Genomic DNA, 20,451 nt, shown 5'->3' with positions numbered 1-20,451 from the left:
GGGCATGAAGAATGCGTACGCCCATTTGCATACACAGGAAAGTGTTTCCAGCTGACCCGGAAGTTGTTGACTGTATCCAAAACGCGTTCCATTGAATATATTCTTTGGAAATGGCAAACAGGACAGTCAAAGATGCCAACAGCATACATGGAACAAATCCCCAGTATCTCGTGGAAAAGATTATACGCACCCGTATCTATGAGTCTAAGTACTGGAAAGAAGAATGCTTTGGACTTACCGGTGAGTGTGTTGTAATGCTTTGGCTGGCTTAGCTAACAAGGCATTAGCCATTTAGCCAGTACGTTAATGTAGTTAGCCTACAAAAGTTATAACGTATGCCCAAATATTGTGGTAAACAGTTAGTAATTACTTGCATGTGTTACATGTATGAATGCATGAATGCATTTTCTAAATGCTACACGTGATTATAAGGTAACGTCACTATTTCACCTCTGATTCCCTCATAAAGCCGAGCTTGTTGTTGACAAGGCCATGGAGCTGAAGTATATTGGTGGGGTGTATGGTGGTAACATCAAACCTGCCCCATTCCTGTGCTTGACCCTCAAGATGTTACAGATCCAACCGGAGAAAGATATCATCGTTGAGTTTATTAAAAACGAAGATTTCAAGTAAGTACTGTTGCAAACAAACTGCAGGTCTGTTGAGGTGTTAAGTCTGTCACATCTAGGCCTTCTGTGTAATATGTGAAATATAGCGATCCATCATCACCTATTAGAGCTTATTTGGCTTTACCCGTTAATGTTTATCTATGGTGTAGCATTATAGTAACTAGAAAGGCATGGTTAGTCATAAACTCACATACTCTTTCAAACAGGTATGTTCGTCTGCTTGGTGCATTGTACATGCGCTTGACTGGCACCTCAGTGGATTGCTACAAATACTTGGAACCACTATACAATGACTACAGGAAAGTCAAAATGCAGAACAGAAATGGAGGTATTTATATTTGTCTTCTATTGTTGTAACGACGTCTGTTATATCTCCCCATCGATCTTCTTTTTGACAGTTATTTCATCTTTGACCTCCCCACTTCTCCTGCAGAGTTTGAACTGATGCATGTGGATGAATTTATTGATGAGCTATTGCATGCTGAGAGAGTCTGTGATGTCATCCTCCCTCGGCTTCAGGTCAGTTCATACGGTTGCCCTGTCTATTATAGTGCACATTCTGTGAATACACATTTGCGATAAATTGAATGACATTACTTGATACCTTTGCATTCTCACCTGAACAGGGTGTTTAGTGAAGACTGGTTATTTAGTGAAGATCTGTTTGTTTGTGAATCTCGGTTAATACGTTTGAGTATGAGTAGTATATTGAGTCAAGGTACATCACTTGAACCAACATTGAAGTGGACTTTGTGCTTCAAATACAGAAAAGACAGGTCCTGGAAGAAGCAGAACTGCTCGATGCACGAATATCTGCCCTGGAAGAAGATCTAGATGAAGTGGAGAGCAGTGAAGAGGAGGATGAGGATGAAGAAAAGGTATTAATCACAGATCTCCATCTAGATACACCGATGGCGGAGGGTGCCATGCAAGGCACCAACCTGCACATAGGGAGAATAGAGCATAGTTTGATTTGATTCCATATACCTAGCTATACAGATAGCAGTGATCTACAATGCATGTACACATGGTATTTGTGTAACTTACCAGACTTGTCCAGCATAGCCCAGGGGTTTAATTTTTTTTTTTTTTTTCCGCATGCCCAAATTTCTGTCAATGATTCCTGGGACACTGAAAGACCGGGGTACACGAAACTTGGTGGGCATGTAACCCCACATGGATAGCATGGAACCATCGTTTTTCGTTTTGATCTGTAGCCCCCCCCCCCGCTGGACTGGACCCCCCGAAAGGAGGGTAGGGCAGACACAGTTTTCTGTGAATATCTCGAAAACCGTAGGGTTTAGGAGGACCTTTTTTTTTTTTGTATGTTGATCTCAAGGGGCCATGTCAACCCATTCCATAACCACTCATTTCATGTATAGCGCCACCTAGTTAAAAATTAAAAAGCAAAAAATTAGGTGTTTTCATCACAATATCTCTGGCTGACAAGGTCAAAACTGCACGAAATTAAAAGTGTAGGATCATTGACACCCTCCGAATGCATGCCAAGTTTTGTGTACTTTCGTTCATGGGGGGCCTTACAATAAAATAATTTATGTGTACATTTAGTGACGTACACCAACAAGGATTCCCGGGACACTGAAAGACCGGGGTACACACAACTTGGTGGGCATGTACCCCCACATGGATAGCATGGAACCGTAATTTTTCGTTTTGATCTGTAGCCCCCCTGCTGGACTGGACCCCCCGAAAGGAGGGTAGGGCAGACACAGTTCTCTGTGAATATCTTGAGAACTGTAGGGCCTAGGATGACCATTTTTTTCCCGTATGTTTGCCTCCAGGGGTCATGTTAACCCATTTCATGTGCACACATGTGCACAAACAGATACACACACACACACACACACACACACACACACATACATTCACAGTAATCATACGTATGACACATACTCACACAGTAGACATATGTACGCTTGCATGCACAGGCACATACGCAGGCACACACACAAGCACACACACACACACACACACACACACACATAACATAAACATGTACATGCACACAATTCAAGAATTTCTCAGAATTATGAACAGGCAAGATGGAGGTGGGGTTGTATAAAATTAATTTTACATGTGAAATCTATGAACTAATCATGTTTTGGTACTTGTTGTCTAGCAGATATCAGTGAGAATTGAGTGTGGATAATGCAATTTAGTGAGACAGTTAGAATCATATAGGCCTTTCAGCGTGATTTATTTATGTGGAAAAAATGTGCTGGACTGGGCGGCGGTCATATTTTGTACCGCTCTGCGGTACATCTAGTTTTGTAAGTAACTGTTGATTTCTCCTGAGTAACTACCTACAAATTTATAGAACTTTATACATGCACCATGTGGCTTTGGGTGAGCATACTGCTGACTCCATACTGCTTTTTGTAGCCTGAGAGAGTGGTGACTCCTGAACCCCACAGACGGGGTTATCGTGACAATGATCGGCCGCGCCGCTCCCCATCTCCTCGCTACAGACGCAGCCGCTCACCAAGAAGGTTGGACTCATGCGCTTACTGTTACTCCATTATCACATCCAGTACACCTTTATTACTAACCTGGTTATCATGTACTGCTATTACAAAACGACTGTTTTGAAGCTACATGCTGTATTCTTCTCTGTCTAGGAGGAGCAGATCTCCGAAACGCCGGAGGTAAATATGGCCCTTTTTCTTTCTCATAAAAATTATGAGCAGCATTCATTCCATTTGCATCTTATCCAGTTTACTAATCTGCAAATTTAATTGGCATACAATGTTTAACATCCAAAACACAATTTTGGAGAAATTACTCAGTTTTTATCATGAATAGAAATGGTGAGGTAGTGGTTTTTTTATTTTTATTTATTTATTTTTTAAATTAATTATTACTATTTAATTTTTAGTCCTTCACCGAGGCGTGATCGCGACCGCGAGCGTGAGCGTGAACGCCACCGCAGCAAAAGCCCGCGGCGACATCGCAGCCGCTCCAGAGAAAGACGTCACCGCTCCAAATCTCCAGGTACAAATCTAGAAATACCCATAACACATATAAATTTTTGTTTTGTGTCAACATTATTTCGGTCATTATAGTGCAAAGACTAAAGCCAGGCAGTTAATATACAACATTCTAATGAAGTGGGAAAAGTCTGAGTAAGCTGTTTTCCTCCACAGGTCATCACAGGAGTCACAGGCATCGCAGTCATTCAAAATCTCCAGAAAGGTAAGAGAATATAGCTGAAATCTTTAAACGCAATAATAAAGACAGATTCTTGTCTTTACTTCACTTGAATATATATAATGAAGCACTTTATTATTGCCTTTAATTCCACTTTTATTCTGCAGCAGATCCAAGAGGAGTCACAAGAAGAGTAGAAGAGATTGATGTCTGTTTACTTTTACTTATGTTTTTAATTTCCACCAATTCAAATTCCATCTCCTTTTTTCTGTTTTTTTTTTTTTTTTTTAAAGCTTAATAGCCTTTTCAAAGCTTAATAGCCTGTATTTGTACAGTTTTTACTTGGATATAGACTTTTTGTTGTCCACCCAAAATCTTTTTAATACAGTGTCTCAGATGTAAACATGGTATTAAGGTGAGCCACCAATTTGTGTGTGACCTTGAAAATTTACTTTTTTCTTTTTGAGAGGATTTTTCTGTAATGGGTAAATGTTTTCTAAAATGTGAATGCACCAACATATTGAGGTTAATGTTGTGGACCCATGCATATTTCTAAATGGATGTGAGAAATATGATTTATACCTGCAAAAATACAGCATATTGAGTTGAGGGGTAGCTCAGACAATAAACCCATTTAACAGTGCAATAACTGATTTGTTTGTTTTTGTGTAATGCATTTGGAATATATCTCCTCACAAGGAGAGGCCATGTGCATTTTCATCTGCCCTACGCATAGCACATTCTCAGACTCCTTTTTTCAACTCAAAATTGCTGTGTTGTCGAACCAGAAGATTGATGTTTTTCCCTAAATTCTCAAAATAGTCTTCACTCCATTGTATGCGCTGTGCTGCAATGATCTGAGTCATTATGGCATTTTCAATTGCTTGAGATTCACAGGGACTGTGCCTGACCCAGTGACTGATGTTCCTGTTGGGCTCAATAATTAGTAATCCGGGTGCATGTGTTCTAGTGGAGGGTGGCATCTCTTTGATGTAGCGCCGCAGGTAACCGGTGTATCTCCGGGCAATACTCGAGAATGCCGTGCTGTAGGATAGTCGCAGTGACTCTGCAGAACCGCGTGGAACAGAGCCTAGGCGGATTCCATGAATCCTCACATGCAGGTGAATGGCCGCCCCGTTCAACCACAGTTTAATGGCACGTGAGCTTAATTGACGATGCAAAGTCATCCTCTCAAAAAGATCAATGAGTTCAAACTTGAGCTCTTGATCACAGAGCTCTGTTATGTCTGCCATCCCCTCACTGTCGTTGACCACTTCAGGTATCTTCCTCAGATACTCACCGATTATGTTTCCAATTGACGAGTCACTTGTCCCCAACATTCTCCGGATAGGGTCTGGGGTTGTTTGACCCAGGAGGTCATTGGACACAGAATCCAAGAACAATGACAATGCTAACGCCACAACTCCTATATTTCCAAACGTCACCTTTGTACCACTGAAAGTAGAAGTAAGATTCTGGTTGAACGCAGCCATTTGCTCAGTGGAGAGACGCTGCTGAACGGCTTCGTAGTGGTTTGTCAGCGCAGTCCCAGAGTTCAGAGAGAGGTAGCCAGCAAGGCTCCTGTCGAAGGAAATGTCTGGCATGATGCCCCCATCCTGTGCTACCAAGTAGAGATTTTGCATTATCTCTGAGGAAGGAGTGCAAGCATTACCCATTATTATTCCCTCTTGCCACAACCAGATTGTCAGAAATCTGGGTATACTTGACTTGAGTTTCATAACTAGATCACTGTCTGTGTACCTGCATGAAGGACTCTGGTCTGGCTTGGGTAAATATTTGTTCATTATGTTAAACCTCGAACCGTAAAAGGATACTGGTACTGAGGTCGTGTCTGCTGCTAGATAGCCAATGAGCTGCCATAACTCAATCTGATGTCAACACCCATTTATTTTTTCTGAATGACCACTAGGTCTGGTGATTTTGAGAAAAATATCTAATGGCAATTTTTCTGATGGATATTGCAATTGCAATTAGATTCATTTGTGATATAATTTCTGCAAGTCTAGCAGCAGTTCAATAATCCAAATTTCGCTTTAAATTGGGATTCTACAGAAAGGGGTGAATAAGAAGCACATTCCTGTTACGTGAGATTCACTGTTACACCAAATGAGATGGCAAGATTTCAAAACAGTATAACCCCAAAAAATGTTGTCACAAAATATGCACAGTGAAATATTTGATGCAATAGGCTCTTTGCATGTACGACTCATTTGTTTTCGGTGGAGCCAGGTGTGTTTGAACCATAAGTCCCTTTCGCACACAGAAGAACTTTTTGCAGTTCCTAGAACCCTGTTTTTTTACGCATTCAGACAGCGCGGAACTGGGGATTAGAGTTCCTCTGACCACAGTTCCTATAACTATTTAAGCTCCTATGGGGTAGGGTATTTTCCCTGTGCATATAGGAACCATAACTGATGTGAGGTCTATTTCTTTCTCTTCTTACCCTTCCTCTTCCCCCTCCTCGTCCTCCTCTTGCTCCTCCTTGTCCTCTTCCTCTAACTCCACCTCCTTGTCATCCTCTGCGTCCTCTTCCTCCTCTTCTTCCTCCTACTTCTTCACCTCCACGTCCTATTCTTCGGCCTCCTCTAATTCTTACTCTTCTCACTTTTCCTGCTCCCTCCATTGTACCCATTGTACATTACCTGTGGCTTATTTATAGTGCTTAGGCTGATTGCAAAGTGAACTAATTATCTAAAACAGTTTTCACATGAGAAAGTGTGCCAGAGAGTTGGCAAAATAGTGAAAATAATAGCCATACATGTGTATGGATTTGCTAGGAGTGTGTTGATCATTTAGAAATTGAGCGTAAAGCATGAGTTGTGTTTACAGTTCTGCAAAAAGAGTGCTGTGCAGTGAATTGTGCCTACAAAATTGCAAACTGAGTGCAAAGCAGTGTTTGTGTTTAAGCATTCAGAAAAAAACTGTAATAGTGTTGTTATAGGGCAAGCATGATATTCAGTGTCGGAGTGAAGATGTTAAAAGCAGAATATAACAAGATGCCGTTACAACACAGTTAACACTCCACTGGAAAAAAGCGGCCACATTGAGAGCCTTTCGTGCAAGTAGCCCATTTGTGTAGTAGGTACTACTGACACAGACCCTAAGGTTGTTCCCTTGTTGTACTCTGGTATACAGTCCATAACTTACCAATGGGTGAAAATGAATACCAGAGTCAGTAAAATTATGAATGCACGCACTCGTGATGTGAGCACCCTCTTCTGTCAACTTGAGTACAGGTGCTGGTCATAGAATATCATGAAAAAGTTGATTTATTTCAGTAATTCCATTCAAAAAGTGAAACTTGTATAATGTATACATTCATTCCACACAGACTGATATATTTCAAGTGTTTATTTCTTTTAATTTTGATGATTATAACTGACAACTTATGAAAGAAAAAAAGAAAAATCTCAGTGAAAAGGTTCAATATTGAAGACACCTGGTGCCACACTCTATTCAACTAATCAACTCAAAACACCTGCAAAGGCCTTTAAATGGTCTCTCAGTCTAGTTCTGTAGGCTACACAATCATGGGGAAAACTGCTGACTTGACAGTTGTCCAAAAGACGACCATTGGCACCTTGCACAAGGAGGGCAAGACACAAAAGGTCATTGCTAAAGAGGCTGGCTGTTCACAGAGCTCTGTGTCCAAGCACATTAATAGAGAGGCGAAGGGAAGGAAAAGATGTGGTAGAAAAAAGTGTACAAGCAATAGGGATAACCACACCCTGGAGAGGATTGTGAAACAAAACCCATTCAAGAATGTGGGGAAGATTCACAAAGAGTGGACTGCAGCTGGAGTCAGTTCTTCAAGAACCACCATGCACAGACGTATGCAAGACATGGGTTTCAGCTGTCGCATTCCTTGTGTCAAGCCACTCTTGAAAAAGAGACCGCGCCAGAAGCATCTCGCCTGGGCTAAAGACAAAAAGGACTGGACTGCTGCTGAGTGGTCCAAAGTTATGTTCTCTAATGAAAGTAAATTTTGCATTTCCTTTGGAAATCAAGGTCCCAGAGTCTGGAGGAAGAGAGGAGAGGCACAGAATCCACGTTGCTTGAAGTCCAGTATAAAGATTGTCAGTGATGGTTTGGGGTGCCATGTCATCTGGTGTTGGTCCATTGTGTTTTTTGAGGTCCAAGGTCAACGCAGCCGTCTACCAGGAAGTTTTAGAGCACTTCATGCTTCCTGCTGCTGACCAACCTTATGGAGATGCAGATATAATTTTCCAACATGGCACCTGCACACAGTGCCAAAGGCTATCTGGTTTAAGGACCATGGTATTCCTGTTCTTAATTGGCCAGCAAACTCACCTGGCCTTAACCCCATAGAAAAACTATGGGGTATTGTGAAGAGGAAGATGTGATCTGCTAGACCCAACAATGCAGAAGAGCTGAAGGCCACTATCAGAGCAACCTGGGCTCTCATAACACCTGAGCAGTGCCACAGACTGATCGACTCTATGCCACGCCGTATTTGCTGCAGTAATTTAGGCAAAAAGAGCCCCAACTAAGTATTGAGTGCTGTACATGCTCATACTTTTCATGTTCATACTTTTCAGTAGGCCAACATTTCTAAAAACCCTTTTTTGTATTGGTCTGTAGTAATATTTTCTGAGATACTGAATTTGGGATTTTCATTAGTTGTCAGTTATAATCATCAAAATTAAAAGAAAAACATTTGAAATATATCAGTCTGTGTGTAATGAATGAATATAATATACAAGTTTCACCTTTTGAATGGAATTACTGACATAAATCAACTTTTTGATGACATTCAAATTATATGACCAGCACCTGCATGTATAATAGATAAGTTGCTCTGTGTAAAACTCCAAGAATCACATAGCAACTAGTGTAGTTAACCACGCACAACTCATACACACTTAAGAAAATGGACAGAGGAAGAGACAAAACTACCAGTATCTTGCCCACCATATGCTTCTTTATGAAAACAAATACCTCCATGTTTACCTTACAACATTGGAGAAAAATCATAGCTGAAACAGATATGACCTCAATTTTTGTGGACTGCATTCATACACCACAAAAATTTAGTTTGAAGTGAGGGGGGAACTTACTAGCAGGTTCTTCAGTGACACCTCACATTTGACTATAAACACCTTACTGTGACATGAGTCCTATGAGATGGCCACTGATGGTCATGGTCACTGCGAATTTGCACCAAATGTGCATACACCTTTAACTTTTATAAAAATGAGCAGGGACAGATAAATCATACTCTCTTACTTATCCTGTTGAAAACATCACTACTGTCATGAGGTGAAGGGTAACTGAATACCTTTTTTTATCCCTTGTAACAAAGAAATGTAAAACATAATACCTTTACAAAAACATAACGTAAATCCTGGTATGTGCACTGTGCAGATAAAAAAAATCACAAACAAGAACACTCAACAACATAATACATCTATCCCATTCTAGATAGACATGCACCAACATGAATGGATTTATGAATTCGCGCTTGAGATGGCATCTTATACTAATGACTCTATACGCAAGGGGATCCATCTGTGTCAAAAAGTAAAATGCTGCAAGAACTACTAACAAAACTCCCAACACACAGTAAAAATATGCATGGTAAGAGTCAACACGTTGTGCAGACTTCGCCTAAAGACTAACTACTTGGCAGTTCACAGTGTCTCCATGGGTCTACTACATAACTGGCAGTGAAAATCGAATCATATAGCGCCACCATGTGCTCAAGACTGGGCAGTTAAGCTGAGAAAGGACACACTGAGCCTGACGGATAGCTCTTTGTAAAAGTAACAACAACAAAGGGGGGGGGGGGGGGGGGGGGGGGGGAGAATACAACTTAAAAAATAGATATCCTGTTGTCATTTCATCTCCAAAAATCCTGCTCCTCTATTGTGCAGCAGTTCAGTGTTCAGGCACCTATACTGGACCATAGAGCTGGATGTGCAAGCCATTTTCTGCAACATGCTCAATCGTTCTTTTGTGCCTGCCCTCCCACAGTTCCAGCAGTTCTCATGTTCTCCAACCAAGTAGTTTCTCCAATTCCAGTCATGTCTATGAATCCTCATTCATATCCTGGCTGTCGGTCCGGGCGATTTTTCGGGGCGGTGGTGGGCTTCCTGTCTCTCCCTGCTCCTGTTCCCGTTTCTTAGCAGCATTCTGCATTTTGGTTAATATATAAATACATAGGTCAATTCAGAGTTGGGCGGCTGTATACCTATATACATGCAGGTCTGTAAATTGTGTGTATAGCCAGAAATGTAACCATCTTGGACTCCATACCTTTTTATCCCACTGCTGGTGAAGGTAGCGTAAGAGGATATTGGTTTTTTCTGTCACAATAACTATGGAGAGCAAATATGGGATATTGAATTATAAAGCCAGCAATAAAGAACAAAATGTCCAGTGAATATTCATGTACATTATTTTTATTGCACAAAGCACATTATCAAAGCCACAATTTGATTCTGCAGATACCTACTTTGTTCTGAAGGGTATTCCCTTGTTGGAAGATAGACAGATGGTCTTCTATTCTGGATAGAGGAAAATATATATATGTTTTACACCAAAGGCACATAGCAATACCATGAAAAGAAATATAGCTGAAAATGAAATACACCATTACCGACGCCTTGCACACAGAGTCTGCATGAAACCTGCTGAAGTTGGTTTTGTTGTACACGGGAAGACCCTTCAAAAAATCTGCCTGCAGAAAGATAAAACGGTAAAACTCAACAAGGCTGAGTGTTCCTGGTAAGAGACGTTAAGTGGCTCTCCTTGCTTCAAAAGGAGACAAATACCAAATACTGCATATTGGTATGCTCATTTGTTTTCAGTTGTTTCATTAAAGATTTCTTGCAGCGTTACATTATCCATCCATAAAACATGGGCGTTCCCAGGCTGTCTGCCCTGCTATTTCAAATCCTGGCAGGCTATAGATAGGCTACATTTTGTTTAAACAGAAACTACTACAGATTGGATTCTACCGTAGCACAAAATAAATACTTTACATTCCTGTGCAACAATGTCTTGATGGGTTCGATGATTTAAATAATCTGGCTTGCTGTCATATTGACACATTGCACCAAAGCGGTGAGTGCCTTTCTAAGCTATATTATCATAGACCTCAATACAGGATTTAGGAATAAACTAACAGCTAACATCTTAACAGCTTTATCTATCAGAATGGCAAACTAAATAGTAACCAATCAATACACCTAGACAAACACAGTAGGTAACGTTAATAGCTAGCAAAGTATCTAGCTAGGTTGCTAGCCAACTGGCTAACATTAACACGTTACCTTGTCCATCTTGGTTCTTTGCTTATGTCCAAATAATGAAATGTAGTCTCTCCCAAGGTTGATGCCACCACACACCAAACAGTGTTTTAAAGGCCACAGGGGTGTACCTAACTTCAAATGTTTGCTGAATGCTATTTGCAATCCAACTACTCATCTAGAAAGCTATGCCAGAGCATGCTATCGATAACGTTAGGTGGTAGCTACATACATACAGAACAGTCAACATGCTAACTTCAACTACTTCTTCTTCTTCAACTTCTATCGTGGTTGGCAACCAGCTTTGTTGGTGCATTACTGCCACCATCTGGACTGAAGTGTATGGATCAAGATGTTTAATCAGGCCCTACATTTACTACTATTAATCAACCCTGTCTTCTTCTTCAAAAAAAAAAAAAGATATCGATTCAAACTCATCTGGTTCTCTTCAAGTTGTAAAATTAACCTTTGTCTGTCTGGGTGATATTTAGGGAAATAATTTATTATCCATATGGCATTCTTGACAACACATCTTCTTGCTTGCTTCTGTTTGTGTTCCTGCTCTTTCTCACTTTTAGTGCGGCAGGTTAAGTCCATATTCTAGGACAATCGTTCACTTTGTGATACAAGCACCAAAATTGGCATGAATAATCACTAGGACCTACTTTTTGAGGAAAGCACATTAGCCACCTGAAAATCCAACATGGCGGCCATTTTCCACATGAAAAAACACTGCTGGTTAGGCTACTATATGAAATTGCATTAATGAGTCATTATGTTATGCTAAATCGTTAATTTAGCCACAAACATAGCACTAGTGCATAATAGAACTGCCCGTCTGCCCTCTTTGACTGAGCTGCCCCCCTTACCAAAAAAAAAAAAATATATATATAACGTAATTTTGATATTCTTAGAAAGCGAAAGTAGGCTATGTGTGAGCGCAGATAGGTGCGTCCGATGTATGAGCTGGAATAGTGATGTGAGTCGCCGAGCAGAGGTGATGGATGTCACAGGTGAGCTACATGAAACTGAGAATTCAAATTCAAATTATGTTAGGAAAAAACGGTGAGTATCCTAGTGTAGCAAGAAGCATATTTTTTCAATGTCATCAACGTGAACAATATTAGACAGCTAACCGTATGTTGCATTTTTGCACGCGAAAATGTATAACGAGTCTATTTGATGGAGAATACGTGAACTTTAAACCATTAAGATGGGTAATAGGTGAATAGGCAGACATCATTAGTCTATTAACCTAAAGGCTAATGAATAACTTTAGACAAGGTGCATTGCTCCTAAACTCAAACAAGTTTATTTATTACCTGTATTTCCAGTGTGATGCGGGCCCCTGATTGGTCCGGGCCCGTAAGCAACCGCGTACCCTGCTTACCGATAGTTACGCCCCTGGATCAAGGCCATACTTCTTGTTGGGATCATACTTAAGTTGGGAAGACTGGTGTGAGAAAAGGCAGATGAAGAGTCCACAGTTTCAATTCTGGGAGCTTGTGATGTCAATGCAATTGGTGATGTTCTCTTTGATCAGGTCTTTTAGAGAAGCAAACTTCACTTTGTATTGTCAATCATTGTCTGCACTCATCCCCTTCTTCTTTGCAAACAATAATGTCAACTATGCTAGATGGCTTTCCATACACCTTAGAGACCTGGGGGGTATTCCAAGTACAAGTTCCAAGTTACATATATATATATATACAAACAAACAAGCCCTGTCTCTCTTTCCTGCTAATTTCTTGTCAATCTGCACTATTATATTGAAATTATATTAAACTGAGAAAAGAACATGCACATGCCCCTGCTGAAGTAACCGAACCAACATATGTTTTATTAACAAACATCAATTTTAATTATGCTAAAATTAGTACTAAAATGTGCTATTTTTCCCATTAATTGCATCTATCTTCACAATTTAATACATTCTTTGACATTTTATCGTAGAATTGGAAAGTCTAGACCCTTTTACCTATATTTAAATATCAAGATCATCAAAATGTGATTATCCAATCCCAATCCAAGTCAAAAACCATGTATAATGGCTTTCAATGGTGGCCATCTTGGAAAATGGCGGCCATATTGGATTTTTTGCGTGGCTAATGTGCTTTTTGAATAAAGTGGGTCCCAAAGAATATTTGTGCCAAGTTTGATGCTTGTATCACAAAGTGAACGATGGTTTCACTAATCTGCCGCACTATTTCCTTTGAATATTATAAAACGGTCTTCCAGTCTGCTCATTATCCAGATATTGACATTTATCCTTTCCTTTAGCTTTAACCATACTTTTAACTTCTGCTTTACCATATTTAATGTCAACTTCTATATTATTTTTTCCTGCTGCTTAAATAGCACGTTTGTCTGCTAACTTGTTTTCTTCTTCAATGAGCTTGTAGCCTACCCATTTCTACCACAAGTGTAGGGCAGGCTAATAATAATATAGGCCTACTAATTCCGGAATTTATCAGATTATTTGGCAGTTGCATGATCTCAAAAAGGATATCTCTCGATTCAGATAGCAATGTTTTAAGGCTTAAGCTAGAGTCTGAAGTTATTACAGCCTTATTAGGTCTATTGTCTAACAAAGTCAACCATAGGCTACTATTCTGCTGTATACACAGCTAAATCATCATTAATTCTTTTAGCAACTGTTATTTTTAGTTTTGGGTTAACAGGCAAATCTCACCCTTTTGTCAGTCCTTTCTGAGCAGTCTGGATTTAGTTGTATGTTTCGAGCAGAAGCTAGATAAGCAAAAAACACTAATATCATGACATGATTAATTATATTTTAATGTGTGTACTGCATCTGGGCTTGTCAACTCTTTAAATAGCCAGGGAGGAACAGCTAGATACACCACAGTAGGGCTTATTTTCAATGAACTTACCTTTTGCCTTATTATCCAGCCATAACCCAATTTGAACTCTCTTTCTCTGTGTCTCTCTCTCTCTCTTTCTCAGTATTGCATTAACACTGACTGGCTCATATGACTCTTCTTATGAGCCCTCAAATTCACCCAATATACAAAAGCCAACCAGTCTCTTCTAAGATGAAGAGGCATTTCCCCCATCTCTACTTGAAGTGCTGCCAGTGGCGTGGTCTTGATTGCTGCACAGCATAACCTCAGAGCTTGATTATGTACTACTTATTTATGTTTAAGCAGCAGACCCATAAATTATATAATGTGAGAATGCTGTTCATTGACTTTAGTTCAGCATTCAACACAAACTACATCCCCTCCAAACTGATCTCAATACCTTCCTCTGTAACTGGATTCTGGACTTCCTAACCAACAGACCTCAGTCTGTTAGGTTAGATAATCACACCGGCGTACCACAGGGATGTGTGCTGAGCCCTCTCCTCTACTCCCTCTTTACTGTACACCTGTACATGGCTCTAACACCATTGTCAAGTTTGCAGACGACACTACGGTGATTGGTCTCATCAGCAACAACGATGAAACATGCCTACAGGGAGGAGGTCCAGCACCACATCGTGGTGCACTGACAACAACCTGGCTCTCAACACCAAAAAGACCAAAGAGCTCTTTGAGGACTTCAGGAAGTCTAAAGCTTGCACACACACCCCCATTCTCATCAAATGACTGAGGTGGAGCGTGTCACCATCTTGGTGTCCACATCTCTGAGGACCTCTCTTGAACCCTCAACAACTATACCCTGATCAAGAAGGCTCACCAGCGTCTTTTCTTTCTGAGGAGACTAAAGAGGGTCCACCTGTCTCCCCAGATCCTGGTGAACTTATACCGCTGCACCATCAAGAGCATCCTCCCCAACTGTGTCACAGTTTGGTATGGCGACTGCTCTGCCCACGACCGAAAAGCACAGCAGAGGGTGGTGAAAACTGCCCAACGTATCACCGGTTCCTCACTCCCCTCCATCGAGGCCATCCAGGGCAAGTGATGCTTGCGTAAGGCGTGCAGCATCATCAAAGACTGTTCTCACCCCAAACACAGACTGTTCTCCCCACTGGTTCGGGTGCAGGTCTCTCTGCACCCGAACCAGCAGGTTCAGAGGAATTTTCTTTCCTGCGGCTGTCACCTTACTGAACTCTAAGTCTGCATCCCGGTGACAACCAATCAACTAAGAGCCTACAGACCTAACCCTTCGAGGCATGGACTCCACCAGACTGAAGATGTGCTGTGGTATCGGGTACCAAGACTTTAGCAGCAGATCCTCCAAGTCCTATAAGTTACAAGGTGGGGCCTCCATAGATCGGACTTGTATGTCCAGCATCTCCCACAAATGCTTGATTGGATTGAGATATAGTGAATTTTGGAGGCCAAGTCAACACCTTGAACTTGTTTCCCTCAAACTCATACCTTTAAAGGAATTATCCGGAGTAAAATGCACTTTAGATCGATTTCCGGATGATTGGGGGTACCTACGTTGAGTTGACATCAAAATTATGTCAATCGGATGTGTTTTGAGAAAGTTCGATTGTACCGTTTTCAGTCACAACTCGTAGCCTGGAAGTGAGCGGGGCATTTCAATTGCACCGCTACAAAACGATATTTCTATACCTCTTCTACAGTTCCAAACAACATAACACTTACGTGGTAGTGAGTAGAGGGTCCCTAAAGCCAAACCGAAGTATCCCGAGGTCTTTATGTGGTCGAATAGAGTCCAGAATGAATTTCATCAAGCCAGTACCTTTACAGAAATGTTGCCATCTTTGCCGCCACTTTGAGGGGAAAGTCCGTAGGAGTCTTATTGCTGAGTGTGTTGTAACACGCTCTGGAAATTCACAATTTCGTCGCCGTTTAAAAAAAAAAAAAAAACATAGTCCAGTATTTCTTTCGAAATTGAAATGAAGTTGTATGGACTGGACTATGTTTTTTTTTTTTTTAAACGGCGACGAAATTGTGAATTTCCAGAGCGTGTTACACAGCAATAAGACTCCTACGCCACTGTCATCAGGAAATACTGTTTCCATCAGTCAAGTCAAGTCAAGTTGGCTTTATTGTCAATTTCTTTACATGCACTGGTCATACAAAGAATTGAAATTTCGTTTCTTACTTTCCCATGCAGACATAGACATACTTTAAATACAGACATAGACATACTTTAGACATAGACATAGCCATAGACAATAAAAAATAAAAATATACAGACATACCACATACAGACATTAAAGTGCGAGACTGAAATATAGAACATATATCAAAATATAGAAATATAGAACATATCAAAAAAATAGAGGTAGTTGTGTTGTATATTTACATAGTCCTAGCGTAACCTTCTGACAGAGTAGTAATAGCAGCAGCATTGTGGCAGAGTGATAAATAACATTGATAACATTTACATGAAGTTTAAACTTGTGCTTGTGTGTACTGTATATTTACATTGATATGCAGTAATTTCAAGTATATCAGGCTTGATATGAAGCAGCAACAGGTTAGGCTGTGCAGTCACAGTGCAGTTCCACAGGGCGGGCCTGGGGGGGGGGTGTTGGGGAGGGGGGGGGTAGAGTGTTCAGCATCCTGATTGCTTGGTGGATGAAGCTACTTGCAAGTCTGGTGGTGCGGGAGCGGAGGCTCCTGTACCTCTTTCCAGAGGGCAGGAGGCTGAACAGTTTGTGTGCAGGGTGGGTTGTGTCCTTGACAATCATTAGTGCTTTGCGGGTGAGGCGGGTGGTGTAAATGTCCTGTAGGGAGGGGAGTGGTGCTCCAATGATCTTCTTAGCTGTGTTAACAATGCGCTGGAGGGTCTTCCTGTTCTGATCTGTGCAGCTTCTGCCCCACACTGTGATGCAGCTGGACACGATGCTCTCGATGGTCCCTCTGTAGAATGTGGTCATGACGGGAGGCGTGGCACTTGCCTTCTTCAATTTGCACAAGAAGTAGAGGCGCTGCTGGGCTTTCTTCGCCAGTGATGCTGTGTTGGTGGTCCAGGAGAGGTCGTCGCTGATGTGCACCCCCAGGAATTTTGTGCTGCTCACTCTCTCCACAGCATCTCCGTCGATGGACAGTGGTGGCAGTTGTTTGTGGCCTCTCTGAAAGTTGACAACAATCTCCTTGGTCTTGCTGACATTCAGCAGGAGGTTGTTGTCTTTGCACCATTTAGCCAGCAGGTCTACTTCTTCTCTGTACTGAGCCTCATCGCCCTTAGTGATGAGGCCCACCAGTGTTGTGTCGTCCGCAAACTTCACCAGATGGTTGGAGCTGTGAGTGGTTGTACAGTCATGTGTTAGCAGTGTAAAGAGCAGGGGACTGAGCACACACCCTTGCGGGCCCCCATGCTCAGGGTCAGAGTGATTGAGGTGTTGTTCCCGACACGTACTGCTTGTGGTCTCTGCAACAGGAAGTCCAGCAGCCAGTTGCAGAGGGAGGTGCTGAATCCTATCAGAGGGTCTACATAGTCTGCAACAATGCTTAGGTAGGTACTGTCAAAGTAGCATCTATATGAATCGGACCACACAGACCAGCCTTCACTTGCCACGTGCATCAATGAGCCTTGGCCACCCATGACCCTGTCGCTGATTCCCCACTTTCCTTCTTTGGACCACTTTTGATAGGTACTGGCCACTGCACATCCCACAATAGCTACAGTTTTGGAGTTGCTCTGAGCCAGTTGTCTAGCCATCACAATTTGGCCCTTGTCAATTGTCAATTGTCATTTTTCCTGCTTCTAACACATCAATTTTGAGGACAAAATGTGTACTTGGTGCCTTATATATCCCATCCACTGACAGGTGGCATAATAATGAGATAATCAGTGTTATACATGGGTTTCTATGCAGCATCACGAAAAAATGTGTGAGCAACTCCTGGACAGAAAACAGCATAGAGCAGCCCTCTCCACGAAAGCAATTACAAGGAGTTTTTTAGTTGTAAACCGCACCAATAGAAACAGCGCTGGTTAGAGAATGTTCAATATTCCCAAAGGAATGCATGCCTTCACCAAAAAACAGTGGGTTATTTTAATAATGCAGATGAAAGACAAACTCTGAAATGACATGTTATTATTAAACATGGCAATTCTAAGTTACAGCAGTCGACAATTAGGTTATGCTTATAACATTGTGGCCGGCCACTGAGCGTTTATTTTGCCCCGTGGCTGCACGCACATTTACTAATGTTGGTAAACAGGAAACCCGTCTATTCACTTCACCTATCAATAGTCCTAATGTTGTGGCTGATCGATGTACAGTTATTATATATAGTTGCTTGATTCAAAATAATCCATCCATGATATCATTTACAAAAGTATACAGACCCTTCACTTATTTGGATAAAGCACCTTTAGCAGCAATGACAGCCTCAAGTATTCTTGGGAATTATTTGGCAGAATCCTTTCAAGGTCAGCTAGATTGGATGGTGAGCATTGGTAATTAACCATTTTGAAGCCACTGTTGTGTTTTATTGATGCATTCTTTGTGTTGTTGCCTTGCTGAAATGCAAAGCTTCACCCCAGCCTGAGCACTATGGAAAAGTACTACGGATTGCTCATTATTTTTCTTGCATTTATAAGGTGATGCTCAGTGCTTGCTTTTATGTTATGAATTTTGGCCAAACAGCTCAATCTTCATTTCATCAGACCAGAGGATGCTTGTTCTCATGGTCAGAGAGCTGCTAAGATGATTTTTGGCAATCTTCAAGTGAGATGCCATGTCCCTTTTAGGGTGGAAATGTGTCCGTCTGGCCACTGTAAATGCCTGATCTGCCTGGTATTACCCTGATGTTAATCCTTCGGTTCTACTCCCAGAAAGGAACTCTGTATCTAATTCATAGTGACTGTTGGGTTCCTGTCTGACCAAGACCCTTTGTCTACGATTGCTTGGTTTGGCTGGACAGTCAGATCTAAGAATGTTGGTGGTTCCAAATCACCATGTGAGAAAGGTGGAGGTAACTGTACTCTTAGGCACTTCCAATGCAGGTGACATTTTTATTCCCCAGATCTGTGGCTTGACACAATCTGGTAGATATACAAACAATTCTCTCAACCTCAAGTCTTGGTTTCCGCACTGAAATACACCTTCACTTGTGAGATTGGTATGTGTCTTTCCTAATGTATGCAATGAATTCAGTTAGGCACAGGTGGACTGAGCTATAACCAAGAGACTGAATACTTATGTAGATTGAATAGTTCAGTCTTGATTTGATGTAGCAAAAACTCAACATGACAAAATGTGGAAAACTTGAAAGGGTCTGCAAACTTTAATTTTCATAGTATCTTAGAGATCCCCATCAAATGTGTCTTAGTAGGAAATTCGCAAGCCACCACATCGCAGGCCTGTAGACAATTCTGTTCTGTTGTTTACTTATACCCCCTAGTGGTTAAGTATAAAATTATATTTAAAAGTAGTCTGCTTTTGTGGAGATTTGACTGTAGGTTACGAATATTTCAACTTAGTTCAAGCTTTTAAACATGTGTTACCAAACATTTATTTATCTGGGACCAGTTGTTGTTTTTGTTCATATTAACTGCATATGAAACAGTAGCCTAATACATTTAGGACTGGATACATTTTAGTGTTAAATGTTCATTTAATTATGCCATTAAGAAATTAGATTTTGGACAGAATTACAATAATTTATAGGTGGCACTAAAATAATTATTTTGCATATTTTGACATTGCGTATAGACTAGGCCTCTTGGTCCATCGCCTGCTTTCTTCTTTAGTTTAGGACAGGCATATCTAATGAAAAGCAAGCATGTTTCACTGTAACAAACTGAAAAGTATAGCTGGCTGAACCAGACGCAACTGTGTTTTCTGACATTAGGCTATGCATGCTTGGCTACATATGTCGGTTTTAAGGAACCCCTAAACCCAGTCCAAAAGCCCAACCAATGAGAGGGCTTTTACACTCCGGTTTGCTGCTCCCAAAGAAAATACATCTGCCGTCTTTGGACTGGAGAGATTTAATCTTGCATGCGCATATTCTGCGAGGCGTGTGTTTTTAAAAGCCGTTTAAACCACCAGCTCAATAAAAATCAGAGCAAATCGTGAAGCGCTTTACTGCTATGTCTGTTAGCTGTGTTACATTCAGGAGGCTTGCTGCTGTTAACATGGTGTCAAGTTTTCAAACACGCAGCCTGCCTTTTCTGTGTAGCCTACATGCCAATCGGATACATGTTATACAATTAATATACCCGCTTATCATCTTAGACGCAACACACTAACGTGGCCATGCTTTCTAAATGTTCTATGTAATCGAGACTTGTGTCATTTCCATGATTTTTAATATTTTCTTAACAGCGGAAATAATGGACAGTGTCTGATGGAGGTTCATCGGGGGAAAATAGCTGTGCGTGCAATGATTTTATCGTAATACAATATTCCAAGCTACAAACCAGAATAAATAATCAGATAGGCTTCGTATCCACGTTGGTGGCTA

At 41.1% G+C, this 20,451-nt stretch overlaps 2 protein-coding genes across 3 annotated transcripts; one reads left to right on the top strand and one right to left on the bottom strand.

Annotated features, from left to right (window-relative positions):
- The first annotated feature begins 62 nt into the window (after positions 1 to 62).
- On the top strand, positions 63 to 4,435 carry prpf38a (pre-mRNA processing factor 38A). Of its 2 annotated transcripts, none has more exons than XM_076277600.1 (10): positions 63 to 240; positions 470 to 629; positions 836 to 957; positions 1,063 to 1,148; positions 1,397 to 1,507; positions 3,033 to 3,139; positions 3,269 to 3,295; positions 3,526 to 3,641; positions 3,794 to 3,842; positions 3,968 to 4,435. In XM_076277600.1, exons 1-10 carry the CDS (start codon positions 111 to 113, stop codon positions 4,002 to 4,004), a joined length of 945 nt encoding a protein of 314 aa, XP_076133715.1. In that variant the 5' UTR covers positions 63 to 110; the 3' UTR covers positions 4,005 to 4,435. The 2 variants fall into 2 exon arrangements, with proteins under 2 accessions (XP_076133715.1, XP_076133713.1); XM_076277598.1 differs by having other exon boundaries at positions 3,965 to 4,435.
- Positions 4,436 to 8,725: 4,290 nt separating this feature from the next.
- LOC143115798 (DET1- and DDB1-associated protein 1) lies at positions 8,726 to 11,363 on the bottom strand. Its single transcript, XM_076277597.1, has 5 exons — positions 11,114 to 11,363; positions 10,438 to 10,518; positions 10,294 to 10,345; positions 10,095 to 10,156; positions 8,726 to 9,971 (listed from the first exon to the last, which is right to left on the bottom strand). Exons 1-5 carry the CDS (start codon positions 11,120 to 11,122, stop codon positions 9,867 to 9,869), a joined length of 309 nt encoding a protein of 102 aa, XP_076133712.1. The 5' UTR covers positions 11,123 to 11,363; the 3' UTR covers positions 8,726 to 9,866.
- Positions 11,364 to 20,451: the final 9,088 nt, after the last annotated feature.

Source organism: Alosa pseudoharengus, unplaced genomic scaffold (assembly GCF_046254945.1).
Source record: "Alosa pseudoharengus isolate Yale_2024_CS ecotype anadromous, Long Island Sound unplaced genomic scaffold, YU_APseudo_1.1 YU_APseudo_1.1_scf_11, whole genome shotgun sequence".
NCBI lineage: Eukaryota > Metazoa > Chordata > Actinopteri > Clupeiformes > Clupeidae > Alosa > Alosa pseudoharengus.
The sequence above is the reverse complement of the archived record's forward strand: the minus strand, read 5'-3'. Positions and strand labels throughout refer to the sequence as shown.